Raw genomic sequence first — 15,117 nt, 5'->3', positions numbered from 1 at the left:
CCCCGTCAATGTCTTCCGTTTCGGGCGGGGGGAAATGCAAGAGACGAGTAAGATGAAGAAAGGAAGGAGTACACTTTAATTCCACAGATACACAAACATGAACCATGATAAAACAGGAGTGAGGAGTCAGTGGAGGACAGAGGAGGGCAGGACGGGGACCTGGCTCCTCCTCAGAGCTCTGGGGGGGCGACGAACACACATAAAAAAAAAGGAAGTCTCTGTGGGTTAAGGGGAACAGGGGGGGCTGATTGTACTGCCTGTGTGCTGTGTTTGTGTGAGTTCCACGTAGCAGAGAGCAGGGATTCCTGACGGAACCAGACAGCGTCAATGTAGCCTGCTCAGTGCAGTGGCAGTAGCAACGCTGGAGGCTGGGTTGGGGGGGATAGGGGGGCGTGGGGAGCTGGATGGGACTCCTCGGGGCCCCAGGCCCAGCACACTCTCCCCCGTCAGCGTCCTGCTCAGGGGGAGAAGGTGGCCATCTCCAGGGAGATGCGCTGCCACAGCTCCTTGGTCTGCTTGCCTCTCTTCAGGTTCTGCAGCACGTCGTTGAACTGCATCATCCCCACGGGCGTCAGGCAGAAGGCCCCCCGGGCGCTGCGGATGATGTTCACAAAGTCATCGTAGTCGGCAGGCGTCAGGTGGATGAGCCGGTGGTGGATGTACTGCGGAGAGAGAGAAGGACAGGGAGGTGTGACTCTACAGGCAGCCTGGCTGGACAATTCAGAATAGGGCTGCACCATATCAAGAAAATAACTTCTTGCCATTATTTTATTCTATATCGAGGACGCTCCACTACCGGATTGTTCAGGTGCTGGTGGAATTTCCGGCGGCACCTGAACAATCCCGGTAGTAACAATCCTGGAAAAGGGAGGTGGTGGATATATAAACCAGTAGGCTGCAGAGTACCTGCAGGTAGGCCTGTTGGCAGCGCTGGACGAGCTGGTGGAAAGCAGGGGTCCGGAGGTGGGCGTGGATGTGGGCGGGGTTCAGCCTCTGCAGAGCCTCCATGATGATCTCCTGCAGGACAAACGGACTGAGGACACCTTTCGCCGCTCCGACACAGAACTGGTACACATAGTTGACTCCTGAGAGGACGGACGGGCAGAGAGAGGGAAGAGAGAGAAGCAGATTGGACATGTAGATGAGTGTAAAAGACAAAGAATTCACTTGAAGGTACCTACATAAGAGTGACATGACACGGTCATGAACGTGTCATGTCACTTTTATGTAGGTACATTCAAGTAAAGTGTTACTGAATTTTTGACATCCCTACAACACAGTACAGAAAATAAGCTCACAAACATACATTTAGCTAGCTAATCTAATATAGCTTATTTACACATGTTCAGCTGGACTCACTGGCTCGGCCAATCAAGAACCTTCCACCGTGGTCATGGAAGGATTCCCGGTCGCCTCGTCTCTAGGTTTAAGACCACTGTCTTTAAATTGGTATTGGTTTGTATAAAATACCTCATCGTCATGGTTACCTTTTCTAATCCAACGTGATGGAGTAAAAGGACAACCCAATGGAACTCGTTCAGCAGGCACAGACTTTCTAGCTGGGTTACTGGTGTGTGTGCTTCCAGCCATGCTCAGCTATGTACCGGATGCCTTACCATTTTACACCAGTTAACTAACCAATAGCCTCCCTCTTATTGCTGTCCCTTCAAGTATGTGCAGACTCACCTAGCCTGGCAGCCAGTCCCAGCAGCCATTTGACGTCCTCAGTGTACGGTGGGCTCCTGGAGAAGTTGTTGGGGTGGTCATTGTGAGCCCTCCTGCCCAGCATCTCCAATGCCAGCATGCCTTCACACAAGAGCACAGTAGTTAACCCATTGTACCACATTGGTTAGTTAAAGTAAAATAGAATCATAGGACACAAACTCCTCACCAACTCTGTAGGCAGAATGCAGGTAGTGCAGGCCCTGTTGGCTGATTGGCTGGCTGTGCTGCTCGTCCTCTACTGGGAAAGGAGGGCTGACTAATGAGCCGGGCTGGGAGGAGAGCGAGGGCAGAGATGTTGCCTGTATGGCCTGGATGGTGGGGCCCGAGTGGACGCTGCCCACTGTAAAACAGGACAGGCACATCCTACTGTTTAGCATAGACCAACACACAAACCCATCCTATGTACTATTAGGTTTACCAACTTAGGCTACATTTACATTGCTACATTTTGGTTTAAACGTTTCCCCCTCTCATTCCCCCTGCTCTAGAAACACTTCTGACCCGTTTTGGTTTGGAATCCAGACAGCTAGCTAGACTATCTGTCCAATCGGAGTTTTCTGTTGCACGACTAAAACTACTTTTGAACGTACACACGTTCCACCAAAACAAGTTCCTTCCTGAGACTATTTAGCAGAGGCACCGTGGCTCCGTCCAGAGCTTAGCGCCGCCCAAGACGATTGTATCGGTTTACAGAAATGTCAATAAACCAGAACATGTTTTTCTCCCATCCAGGAATTCTGTGTGGACTATCCAGACCCTACTCCACAGCAATGTGGAGGAAGGTCTGGCAACGCAAGATTATTTGGAGCTAAAAACACTTGTGTGTGCACAGAGATCGCTTTTGGCTCCAAAGTGCGCTTAAAAACCAAAACATAGCAATGTAAACAATACAATAAGAAGAACACTGATAATTGCTGGAGTTAAACACAGATGAAACACACACACAGCGTGTAGTCCTGACCTGCTACAGTAGTGCTCAGGGGCAGGCCGGTCTCAGCGTGGTAGGGATGGACGGCAATCTGAGTCATGGACGGTACGGGGACACCAGGGAAGGTCACAGCCGTGGCTGCCATAGGCGGCTGGGGGCCAGTGGCCACTGAGAACGGGTACTGGGCTCCGATGAAGGCTGGGTGCATTCCCTGAGGAGGCAGGCACGCACACACACACACACACACACACACACATTGAGTGAACATACCACTTCCATGAAATAGTAGTCTGTGTGGCACAAAGAATGTTTATTTGACAATCAATCAATTATAATCAAGAAAAATAATCAGAAGATGAACGAAAATCATCATTAGTAGCAGCTCTAAATGTACCTAATGTTTCGCCCAAATGTTGGACTTTATAATTGATTCTTTTAACAGGCGCACAGCTGAGTGAGTCAAACATGTCAGGTTATGTACACCGGCTGCCTGCAGCCATTTACATAGTCCTGAAGAACCAAACTGTAGTTATTTTTACATTCCAGCAGTGGACACATTCTTAGCTTTTTTTGTTGTTGTTGTTGTTGTTGTTATTATTATTATTATTATTATTGTAATAAAAAAAGACAATTCCACAAATACCCCAATGGTTGTGTGAAGAGTCCTGACCTGTGGATATGCAGCCCCAGCTACAGGGAAGACGGTGGGTCGGGGGACGTGCTGCAGAGGGTGTCCCAGGTACTGGGGGGTGCAGACGGTGGGGAGATGGGCCTGAATGGTGGTGTAGGGGTGGAGGCCCTGGCTGTGGGGGTGAGCCATGGCCTGGCCGGGCATGGCGTGGGACTGATAGATGGTGGAGCCCACAGAGATGACGGGGACGACGGCTGCTGCGGTGACCGAGGCTGTGACTGTAGTCACTCCCGCGGACTCCATGTTGGCGCCGGTGTCCAGGACAACACAGGTGGCCTCCGGGGGCCTCCTGCCTGAGCCCCCGTTGGCCCCACAGCGCCCAGAGCGATCCCGCTGCTGGGCCGAGCCCCCGCCCACTGACTGCTCATACAGCCAGTACCACTGGTGAGCCACCTCAAACAGAACCTCCGGGTACACACCTCCACCCTTGGCTGCTTCCTCCACCGCCATGCAGGCCTTCTCCAGCATCGCATTGTCCTGGAGGGACACCGGGACAGACAGGGAGAGAGCCGAGTGAAGAAGAGGAGATCACTGTGGGTTATGCATTTACTTTACTCACTACTAGGGTTTTAATATTTCTTGTTATAATACTGTTACTGCTATAACAGGGAACCTAAATGTAGTTAAAAAAAATACCTCTTGCAGCATAATCTTTGTTAAAACAACCTGATTTTATGCAACTTCAGTTGAATGTCCTCCCTATATTCGTCAATGACATGCACGCACGCAGTAATCCGCATAGGCTACTACAGGTGGGGTAATACATAACCCATTGCTATTATTAACCTATGTGTGTTAATTGTATAGCCCACTAAACATAGTAGATCAAAATTGGAATGTTTCCAAAATTCCCCAGCTAAACTTTCCATGGAAAGAAATATTAAAAATATCTCGTTTAATCCCATTAATTCACGTTAATTTCCATTAATTCCATGAAAGTTTCCAAACTGGAATGTTTCCAAAATTCCCCAGCTAAACTTTCCATGGAAAGTTTCCGGAAATTTACTGGAAATTTCCGCCCCTTTGCAACCCTACTCACTACAATAAATCATGTATTGTCTTCTTCACTGGTATCTATTTTTTTTTCCAACTTTTTTTTATTTAAATTTTCATAACATGTGACATACAGCAGTCCATGGTGAACAAAGCTTAGTGAAAACAGTGTGTCACTTCCCTCCAAGTCCCCTCCCCACCCACAAACCAACCCAGTTCTGGTCCAAAACAAACAGGGACACACACAACACAGACCCATGCACACTGATAAACACACACCAATAAGGGCACACAACATCAAAAGATAAAAGTGAAAAAGTTAGACAAATTAAAAGAGATACATGAAGAGAGGAGGTGAAACAAAGAGGGGGAAAAAAAGGAGGGGGGTGTGGAGGAGAGCAGCTGGCGTCGAGTGGAGCTGTCCAGAAGGAGCTCAATCCTCCAAGTCAGGAGATAAGCTGAGGGAGTCAACTCATTCTAGGAAAGGGTTCCACGTCTCTAGGAATGTCCAGATAGAGCCTTTCAGAGAAGATCTGAGCTTCTCAAGCTTCAAACTGTCCAACACCTCTATAATCCTATGGTCATGTGAAGGGGGGGCGGGAGAGCCTTTAGTTGAGCAAGATCAGTCTCTGGGCTAGCAGAGACGTAAACGCCAGAGCTCGCCTTAGTGCAACAGGGAGGTCAGCGTGTATACCTGGGTACCTGGGTACTTGTTATAATCAAAAGAAGAATGAGTGCAGCAGAAGCAGTTTAGTCGCCGCAAACAATGGAAAACCTCACAGAAAGAATTATACAACCTGCTCCATCCTCATTGAAGGCAAGAGTTTGGGCACATTTCGGCTTTTAGAACCTCGAGGGGAAGATGGAACTTGATAGGAATCATGCTATATGCAGGGTTTGCAAAGATTGTACAAGAAAAGTAGGCTATACAATCCATTTCCTACCTGCTAGTTAACTTGCTGTTAGTCTCGCATTGCCAGACCTTCCTCCGCAGCGCTGTGGAGATAGAGCTGGCAATGCGAGACTATTCTCAATGGTAAGCCCCCTCCCACAATACCTGCTCTTTGCACTGCACCAGGGCTCTCTGGATTTCATTAGGATTGAGGGCGTGAGCGTGAGGCAGGCAGCTCAGGGCCAGCTCGGCTGCTGCCCGAACCATGTTGGGGTCCCTGGCCCGCGATGCTCGGTCAGCAAGGGACGCCACCTCTGGAGGCGTGAGGTGACCGTCCCAACACTCCACCAAAATGTTGAGGGCAGCGCTTCCGATCTCCATGGCCTGGCCTGAGAGAAGGAGGGAAGAATACATCATGTGTGCAGGAAGGAAAGATATTAAGAAAAACCCTTGGTCTTTGTAGTTATGTCTAACTCTTTCTTCTTTCTCCCAACACACTCCTGCTCACCAGTGATCCAGGACACGTGGGAGGAGTAGGTCCTGGACAGCCAGTTTGGTGAGACAAAGTTGTGAAGGCCAAGAGCATACAGGCCAATCTCAAAGGCACACAGGTGCAGGTTTCTGTGGGGCCCTTGGTGGCCCCCGCTGGCTGACGGCTGGGTGAAAATGGAGGTGGAGGAGTTTCCTCCGGCTTTGATCAGCACCGTTTTGGCCAGCTCAAAGTAAAAATGGGCTGCTGCCTCTGATGGCTGGTTGGGCACGTGGGGGGCATGGCACTCTGGACGTCGCCCTTTGTACCTGAACACAGGGAAATATGAGACATGTGAATTAGAATGAATCTAAGTTGTTTAGAATAATGACACAAATAGATCTACTGTAAATGAGATTTAGATTTATTTATTTTTAGGAAAAACCTGCTCAACAAAGCAGACTGATCCTTCCAGGCAGACCTAGTCCTACTCCAACTGAGCTTTAGCTCATCTCTGATCTGCATTGCTACGGTTTGACCGTATCGCGCCGAGAGGCCTCATGCTTATTGTAGGCCTGTTTGGATTTTCTGTCGCCCTCTTATTTGTTACTCTGTCCATCTCCTTTGATTGGTAAAAAAGTAGTATTTTCATAATTTGCCCTCACTTTAAATGTCTTACAAATAACTGGACATTAGGGCTGGGCAATATGGAGAGAAAATCAAATATCACGACATTTTTGGCCAAATACATCGTTATCGATATTGCGGCGATATTGTAGGGTTGACATTTGGTGCTTTCACAAAATATATACACAACGCAACTTTTTATAAATAATCATCAGTAACGTGGCTTTAATGACTAAGGGTAAAGACAAATAATAGAACAACTAGAACAGTCCGGTAAGGTATCTAGTCTCATATCACAATATCAATATAATATCGATATATTGCCCAGCCCTACTGGACATCAAATTCAACAATTTACTGGAAGCATGGGAGCAGCAGACAGCCAATCTGAAGGGTATATAAGACTAGTTCCATCATATGGCCACCATCATATCACTTGTCAGATGACAAGATTACCAACTATACTGTCACTTTCTCTTTAATGTCACTGTGAACTGATGTGATCTGTGCTTTACATCAGAGGTCTGTGTTTGGCTCAAGTCAAAACATCACTTTTATTAAGGTGGATTTAGAGTTGTACATTAAGGGGTTATGTTGTAGCCGCGTAGCTATGCCGTGGCTCACGTGCACCTACTTGTGAAATAAAACACACGGGGGCTACAGCAGCTACAGATATACCACTTGGACACCACAAGAGCTGGGACTGGTCAGCTTGGGCTGCTTGCGTTTTCTCATACAAGTTTCTGATGCTGGAGGACATTGTTCAGAGTGATAAATCATTAAGGAAGTTAAAAAGGGTATCTACCGTTTTTTTCAACCTGGACCCTATGTTCCTATGTTTTTGTGTCTAAGTGACCGATGGGAACAACAATCTTTGACATTGGTCCAGTATTAAGTGAGATCACTGCAGTCGGTAGCGGAGAAACAAGCTACAATGTAAGTTAATAGGACAATTGTCCAGCTTGTATTTACCTTCACAAAAGTGCTTGTTTTGCCACTGACAGGCTCAGATTAATATTTTAAGTGTCTGACAACATTATTGAAAGGATTTCTAAGGAGGTTGACCTTTCTGTTAAAGAGTAAAAACATAAAAACAGCTGCGAAATTGCGCTCGCTAAACCCACCAGACTCCATGTAAACAATCAGTAATTTTACTTACTTTAAGTCAGTAAAAACAAAATAAAACTATGAAAAGACGTTTTGGGTTATCTTTCCACTTTAACAAATATCACAACTCTAGTTTTGGTTGAAATGAACACATAGTTTACAGATTTACATGTGAAAATATGTTGGCTCTGTACACGCTAAAAATATTGTTTTTTTAAATGGAGTCTGGCGGGTTTAGTGCTAGCGACCTCAGAGCTGTTTCTGGTTAAACAGAAAGACCTTAAAGAGGTCTATCTCTGTAGGGATCCTTTCCATAATGTTGTCAGACACTTAGAATAATAATCTGAGCCTTTCAGTGGCAAAATAAAGCACTTTTAGTGGACCACATTGATGCTGAACATTTGTTACATTTGAATTACATGGCTGTGGTCTGTGGCTGCTGGTTACAGCCGTCATGCTAAATACTGGACAAATTTCAAAGATTGTTGTTCCTATCAGCAACTTAGACACAAAAACATAGGAAAATAGGGTCCAGGTTGAAAATAACAGTAGTTACCCTCAGTAATATTTTCTTTTTCACTAACAACACATCTACAATACATTTCCATCGCAAGCCTTCTTCTCAGTGCGAACCCGGCTCTCTATCACAGTGAATGAAAGAAGTAATGAGACAAGGAGAAATTGAAGTTACCTGGATGTGACTCCAGTTCTATAAGTAGGTTCATAGCCCACCATCGCTCTGTATCACAAAGTCAATGAAAGAATGTAAACACAGTTACAGTGGGGAATAGGATTTTATACAGGATATGGCCAGATCATGTACGATACATCTGTCTATTGTTGTAGTGTTGACATCAACAGGTCAAAAAAGATGCTGAACTAGAAATTATAATAATAAAAAAAACCTATGCCATATGCATCTACAGCAGGACTCGTGTTAACCCCTTGGGTCACAGTATAAAACCAGCTTTAGCCTCCTTTATAAAACACCCTGCTGGGGGCCACAGGTTGACAGAGAGTTGACTGTCTGCAAGTCAGCAGATGCCAACTGATGAGAAATCAGTCGCTTGTAGACTTCTGTTCACAGACAGCCTTTGTTTTTAAAGGTCCCATGACATGGTGCTCTTTGAATGCTTTTATATAGGCCTTAGTGGTCCCCTAATACTGTACCGGAAATCTCTTTTATATAGATCTTAGTGGTCCCCTAATACTGTATCTGAAGTCGGTTATATAGGCCTTAGTGGTCCCCTAATACTGTATCTGAAGTCTCTTTTTTATAGACCTTAGTGGTCCCCTAATACTGTATCTGAAGTCTCTTTTATATAGACCTTAGTGGTCCCCTAATACTGTATCTGAAGTCTCTTTTATATAGACCTTAGTGGTCCCCTAATACTGTATCTGAAGTCTCTTTTATATAGACCTTAGTGGTCCCCTAATACTGTTAAGAAGGGAAGCAAGGTGGAGGGTGGGGTGTGGCCTTGACCAACTGCCACTTTTTCTCATTTGAAAGCCATGATGTCTCTCTCTCTCATGGGTGGGCCAAATTCTCTGGGCAGGTAAAGCAGAGAAAGGGGAGGTAACCTTGCTCCATATGACCTCATAAGGAGAAGATTCCAGATCGGACCATCTGAGCTTTCATTTCTCAAAGGCGGAGCAGGATGGTGGCCCAATGGTTAGCACTGTGGCCTCACAGCAAGAAAGTTCTGGTTTCGAATCCAGGTCGTTCTGGGCCTTTCTGTGTGGAGTTTGTATGTTCTCCCCATGTTTGCATGGGTTTCCTCCGGGTGCTCCCGTTCCCCCCACCATCAAAAACATGTACTAGGTTCTCCAGTCAGTGCCCTTGATCAAGGCTCTGGCTCAGATCTGGAGTTGGTCCCCGGGCGCTGTAAATGGCTGCCCACTGTTCCCTTGAGGGATGGGTTAAATGCAAAGAAATTAATTTTGCTACATGTATGTGTATTTGACAATAAAGTACCTTTACCCAGGGCTCGGTTTACACCTATTACAATTTCTAGCCACTTGGGGGACCATAGGCAGGCTGGGGGAACTCATATTAATGTTAAAAAACCTCAGTGAAATTTAGATGCCATGGGACCTTTAATTCAATCTGCTGTGTTGTTGGTAATTCCAGCAACCCAGCTAGTGCTTTTACTTCATATGTCATAAGCCCTAATCGCATGGGATTAGTATTACCTGGTGACCTCTAGTCATTCATAATCATTATCTTAATCCTGTGCGAAAAATCGGCACTGTCTGTAATTTGTAAAGTAAAAATTCCCCCGCAAATGACCTACCATAGTTCGCCGAACACCGAGGTCCTGTGATAACATTAGTGTCGTGCGTATCGACGTGTCTGTGATTTGGCGGGGTCCTATATCAGTTTTTCCAGGTTTTTGTTTCCTGTGTGCCTTGTTATCCACCATACACGGTAGGCCTGCACGATATATTGTTATAAAATCGTGATCTCAATTCACCCTGTTCAGATTTAACTTTTTAAATGACTTCGGCCTTTATTTTGGTAGGACAGCTGTCACAAAGTTCAGGGCTTCCCCCTCAGCCAATAACAAAGTTATTTAGTCAGGCGTTTCACTCGTCGAGCGAGCGCGGTAGTAGAAATAAACCAAATGGATATTGATGAAAACCCAGGTACTAGTGACGAGAATCAGCCAACCACTCAGTCTCAAACATGTTCCAAAAAAAGGCCTGCATTCGGTGGTGTGGAAGTATTTTGGATTCAAGCAAGACGACGAGGGTCAGTACGATGTGATTTGCAAGGCATGCTTTGCCCTCGTTGCAGCACCACAAGGTAACACCACCAATATTCAGCGCAGGGCGTTAAACTTATGTTTTTGGTAACCTATTTGAATGGCCAGTTGAATGTTAATTCTATGAAAGGCAAGCAGTTAAAGAGTGTGCTAAGAAATCATTCTGTTTTTGATACTGTACTTAAATTGGCAACTGACAAACTCCATTTCTCTAGAGACTGAAGCTGTAGCTGCAGCATGTTGATTGACATGTTTTAATTATGTAAAGACATGTTCAAGGAGTCCAGATAGAGCCTGTATCAGGGCCGTATGTGTCATTATTTTTGGTAGCCTACTGTACTTAAAAGGCCAGTATGTACTTTATTTTCTTTATTCATTGAAGCCTCTATGTTTACAGGCTTGTGGTGATGTGCTCTAGGGGTCTATGTTTGGTACTGACAATTTGTTTTGTTTTGTCATGGTTCATGTGTGCATTAAACATTACACTTCGTGAGAAAAATATCGTGGCAGAGAATCGTGATATCAATTCTAAGCAAAAAAAATTGTGATTCATATTTTTCCCTGAATCGTGCAGGCCTAGTACACGGATGTGGGATAGCCGCCATTCATGGCCAATCTAGTCTGGACCAAAGCCTGACCAGAGACCTCCGTCCCAGAGTCAACGTGCTCCCCGCGGCTTCGCCTGAGGGCTGACGGTGATGCTGTGTGGGTGCCGGCGCGGCAGGGATAGGGGATGCACGCCTGGTAACCTCTACCGGGCCTGGCCCAAAAAGAAACGGAACCTCGACCCAAAGTGCGGTGCGGTGGACTCGACCTGGCCATCCTCCGTTTGCCTCTGGGTACACAACTCTCGTTGTACAAATAAGTCAGTAAATCAGGGTTAAATCCCAGGCTCCGCTTATCCCGTGCAGACGCGCCCCACGAAACTCAGGGGTGGGGGGTAATTTCTAAATCAAACGAGGTCCCGAGATGATACTAATCCCGTGCGAATAGGGCTTACGTGACCTGATGAGGAGGAAGGCTGTGCTTACCTGCTGGTGTCGGTGCTCTTGGCCCTGGCCCCGCCCCCTGCCCTGCGAGAGCCGCTGGAGGAGGAGGAGCCCAGCGAATCAGACGATGAACTGCTGATGCTGTCACTGTCTTGGCCCCGCCCCCATGATGTCGCTGCCCAGCCGCCCCGGAGCGGCCGCCGGCTAAGGGTGGGGGAACTGTCGGAGGTCGTCTCCGGAGCGCTGCTGTCGATACTCGCCATGCCTGTCCGAAACAACATGCACATCACATTTTTGGCCGATCCGATTTTATAAAATATTAAATATCTGCTGATACCAAGTCCTGATCCGATACTTGTGTTTGCCTAGATAATAGAGCTGCACTCCACTTTTTTGTATACAAAAATAACTAAGTTAACAACGCAACTAAAATAGGTCTTCAAACAAATTCATTTAACTTAGTGCAGCTAGCATTTTTGTAAAACTTGCATATAAAATCAACTTACGTTCTGCCGCAAATTGTGCTCAGCTGATAATTCAGCAATCAGGTGACTAAATGATCGGAGTGAATGCCGATCCCTGATCAGTTAAAAAAATGCCCATATTGGCTCCAAACGGATCCATCCCTGATCACTAGTGTTTGTGCAGGTTCATTCTGTGGATGTGTAACGGTTCCAGAAATATGACCTAGGCCAAAACATCATGTGGATGTACAGCAAGGATATCTTTGGTATCCCCAAGGGAAAATTTCTAGCACAGCCAGCAGTAACCAGCAGGCAAACAATAAGAAATAAGTACTATATAAAGATCACATTGAGTTATGTAAAAGGGCCAATGGCAGCAGGGACGAATCAGTTCTTAAGTCTATTAGTCTGCAGTCTATTGGCATCTTGGCGGATTGTATCTGTGGATTGACTGGATCAAGTCCCAAAAGTAGGACTCAGTTACAGTACAGGCCAAAAGTTCGGACACACCTTCTCATTCAATGTGTTTCTTTATTTTCATGACTATTTACATTGTAGATTCTCACTGAAGGCATCACAACTATGAATGAACACATATGGAATTATGTACTTAACAAAAAAGTGTGAAATAACTGAAAACATGTCTTATATTTTAGATTCTTCAAAGTAGCCACCCTTTGCTTTTTTTGATAACTCTGCAAACCCTTGGTGTTCTCTCAATGAGCTTCATGAGGTAGTCACCTGAAATGGTTTTCACTTCACAGGTGTGCTTTGTCAGGGTTCATTAGTGGAATTTTGTCCCTTATTAATAAAAAAAGGAAAGGGTGGCTACTTTAAAGAATCTGAAATATAAGACATGTTTTCAGTTATTTCACACTTTTTTGTTAAGTACATAATTCCATATGTGTTCATTCATAGTTTTGATGCCTTCAGTGAGAATCTACAATGTAAATAGTCATGAAAATAAAAAGGAAACACATTGAATGAGAAAGTGTGTCTAAACTTTTGGCCTGTACTGTATATTGATTCTCTGAAAAAAGTGGAGGTAGTGCCAGTGTGAAGTTTGTGCTCTGTGTAAAGAATATAGAGATGACTGAGTTTACCCGTGTGTTTCTTCTTCTGCCGGACAGGTGAGCCCCAGCAGCGCTGGCTGTATCCACAGCGCGCCCCCAGCGCCAGACGACTGGGCACGGTGGCCTCCGGCTTAAATGGAGCCGTTTCATTCTGCTGGTCACTGGATGTAGGAGGCCCATCTGACACTGCAAGGAAAGAACATGTACAGAGCTCTTTTACTATCTAGGACTGGGCAATTTATCAATATTAACATTATTGTGATATGAGACCAGATATCCTCTTAGACTGGGATATCGTAATATGGCAAGACATTTCCTGGTTTTACCCGCTGTGTTAAAGTCAAGTGATGTAATATTGGGAACTTACCAGACTGTTGAAGCTGTTCTATTATTTTACCCAGTTAGATGGACTCAGACAGCCTGCGTAGGCTGTCCGATGGTCCGGCAAAAACGCAGGTCTTTCCATTTATTTTGAGTGGGGGTAGTGTATTTAGGCTGCGGCGGGGGATGACGCAGGAGGGAAACTAAAAAAAACGCAGCGGGCCTGCGGCGAAAAGTTGAGACCGACTCAACTTTTAGAGAAACGCAACGCCACTTCACTCTGCGCGGGCGATCAGACTTGTCGCCGTGTTTTGAGGCGGTGTGAGAGTCCCGTACAGGAAACAGGAAACATCACTGCCTCTAGCGCTGCCGCAGCCAAGTTTTAAAACATTACGAGGGTAAAAAACGAAACAAGCACTTAACTGCCGGGGAGTTTGTATAACAGCTCAATGTTTCCTACAACAACAAAGCATTCACTCCTCTCTTATCTCTCTCTCTCTCTCTCTCTCCTGTGAAATTAAGTTGCCTTCAAGTGCGGTCGTAAACTTGTGCTTTGTGCTTTGACAGGATGTCACACAAATGGGACGTTTTATTGATTGCCGGATCGCTTTTTGGTCTGAATGCACCGTAAGTCATTACGTCCACATACTGATGATTATTTATCAAAAATCTCATTGTGGAAATATTTTGTGAAAGCGCCAATAGTCAACACTACAATAGAGATATTTGGTAAAAAATACTGTGATATTGATTTAATCCATGTCGCCCAGCCCTATCGCTATCAAATAATGCGTTACCATAGCGTGATTACCTGAATTAAAGATTATTTTTTCTAACACAGATCCTAAATATAGTGCTGAACTGCTGCTCCCTAATGAGCCAGAGTATCTAGTAAACATTTCTAAAATATGAGGCTGCTGTGGATGCTCTACAGCAGGAGTGTCAAACTCATTTTCACTCAAGGGCCAGACATGTACAGTTTATCGACATGCTTTTACATACATACTGTACAGTCAAATATCTTCGACTGTATTACTGCATGTCGCTTTTTGTGGTCATTTGTGTTGAAATGACTTTTTGTGGCTTTCTCAGACGTGTTTGTCACTTTTTTTAAACATTTGTCAGTTTTTCCACCGTTTAGTTGTCGTTTAAAAGGGCTTTATGTCGAACTTCGGTCGACATATTAAACTGGGCCTACAATAACGCGCAGGGTGGCCTAAAGCCTTAACACGTACATTTTTATGTTGCATTCAATACTAAGCTTTTAAAATAAAAATTGTTGGCATTTATACATCATGCTTTAATGTGCGCAGTAAATCCTTAGCTCAAAGCTTAACTGTATCTGTGGATGGCTATCACGGCTAACTTAGCTGTATTAAGTCTATGATCAATGTTGTGTAGCCTACATTAAAAACAATAGGCCCTATTTTAACGATCTAAGCACACGGTGTGAAGCGCCTGACGCAGGTGTGTTTAGGGCGTGTCCAAATCCACTTTTGCTAGTTTGAAGGCAGAAAAAAGGGTCTGTGCGCCCGGCGCATGGTTCAAAAGGGTTGTACTTAGTGTCTTCATTAATTCATAGGTGTGTTTTGGGCGTAACATGCAATAAACCAATCAGAGATCATCTCCCATTCCCTTTAAAAGCCAGGTGCGTTTGGACCTTGGAGCATTGCTATTATGATGGAGGATTAGGATTATGATTTTTATCTGTAATCTTCTGCATGTGTGTGTGCTGCTGTGTGTCCCTGTGTGTGTAACAAGCATAGTGTGTGCGCGCTGTGTACGAGCCTAGGAGCATTTTACTACTGCTCTGTTAAAATAACAATGAAATGCTGCGTTATTGACTTTAGACCAGGTTTTTGTTGGTCAATGGCGCCATCACTTTCTGCTGCCTCAAGATAGCAATACGCCCAGAATGCACCTGAACACACCTCCCTGTAAAACCATGGGCGCAGGTGCATTTGCTATTTAAACGCTGCAGGCGCTGGACGGGCATTTACAACTGCGTCGGTCTTAAAATAGCAAAGACACTTGCGTCGGGATTTGCACTGCGCCGGGTGCAAGATAGGGCCC

General features: G+C 45.3%; 1 protein-coding gene across 1 annotated transcript in view; it reads right to left on the bottom strand.

Annotated features, from left to right (window-relative positions):
* Nucleotides 1–209: 209 nt before the first annotated feature.
* The window catches only part of zswim8 (zinc finger, SWIM-type containing 8), a 54,231-nt gene continuing 39,323 nt past the window's right edge, over nt 210–15,117 (bottom strand). Inside the window, 10 exon segments of the mRNA XM_028603164.1 lie at nt 210–662; nt 907–1,085; nt 1,687–1,806; nt 1,892–2,065; nt 2,687–2,864; nt 3,324–3,821; nt 5,395–5,618; nt 5,738–6,027; nt 11,229–11,451; nt 12,754–12,909. Coding sequence (XP_028458965.1) covers nt 459–662; nt 907–1,085; nt 1,687–1,806; nt 1,892–2,065; nt 2,687–2,864; nt 3,324–3,821; nt 5,395–5,618; nt 5,738–6,027; nt 11,229–11,451; nt 12,754–12,909 — 2,246 coding nt within the window. The 3' untranslated portion in view covers nt 210–458.

The sequence above is a fragment of the Perca flavescens genome, chromosome 17 (assembly GCF_004354835.1).
Source record: "Perca flavescens isolate YP-PL-M2 chromosome 17, PFLA_1.0, whole genome shotgun sequence".
In the NCBI taxonomy this organism is placed as follows: domain Eukaryota; kingdom Metazoa; phylum Chordata; class Actinopteri; order Perciformes; family Percidae; genus Perca; species Perca flavescens.
The sequence above is the reverse complement of the archived record's forward strand: the minus strand, read 5'-3'. Positions and strand labels throughout refer to the sequence as shown.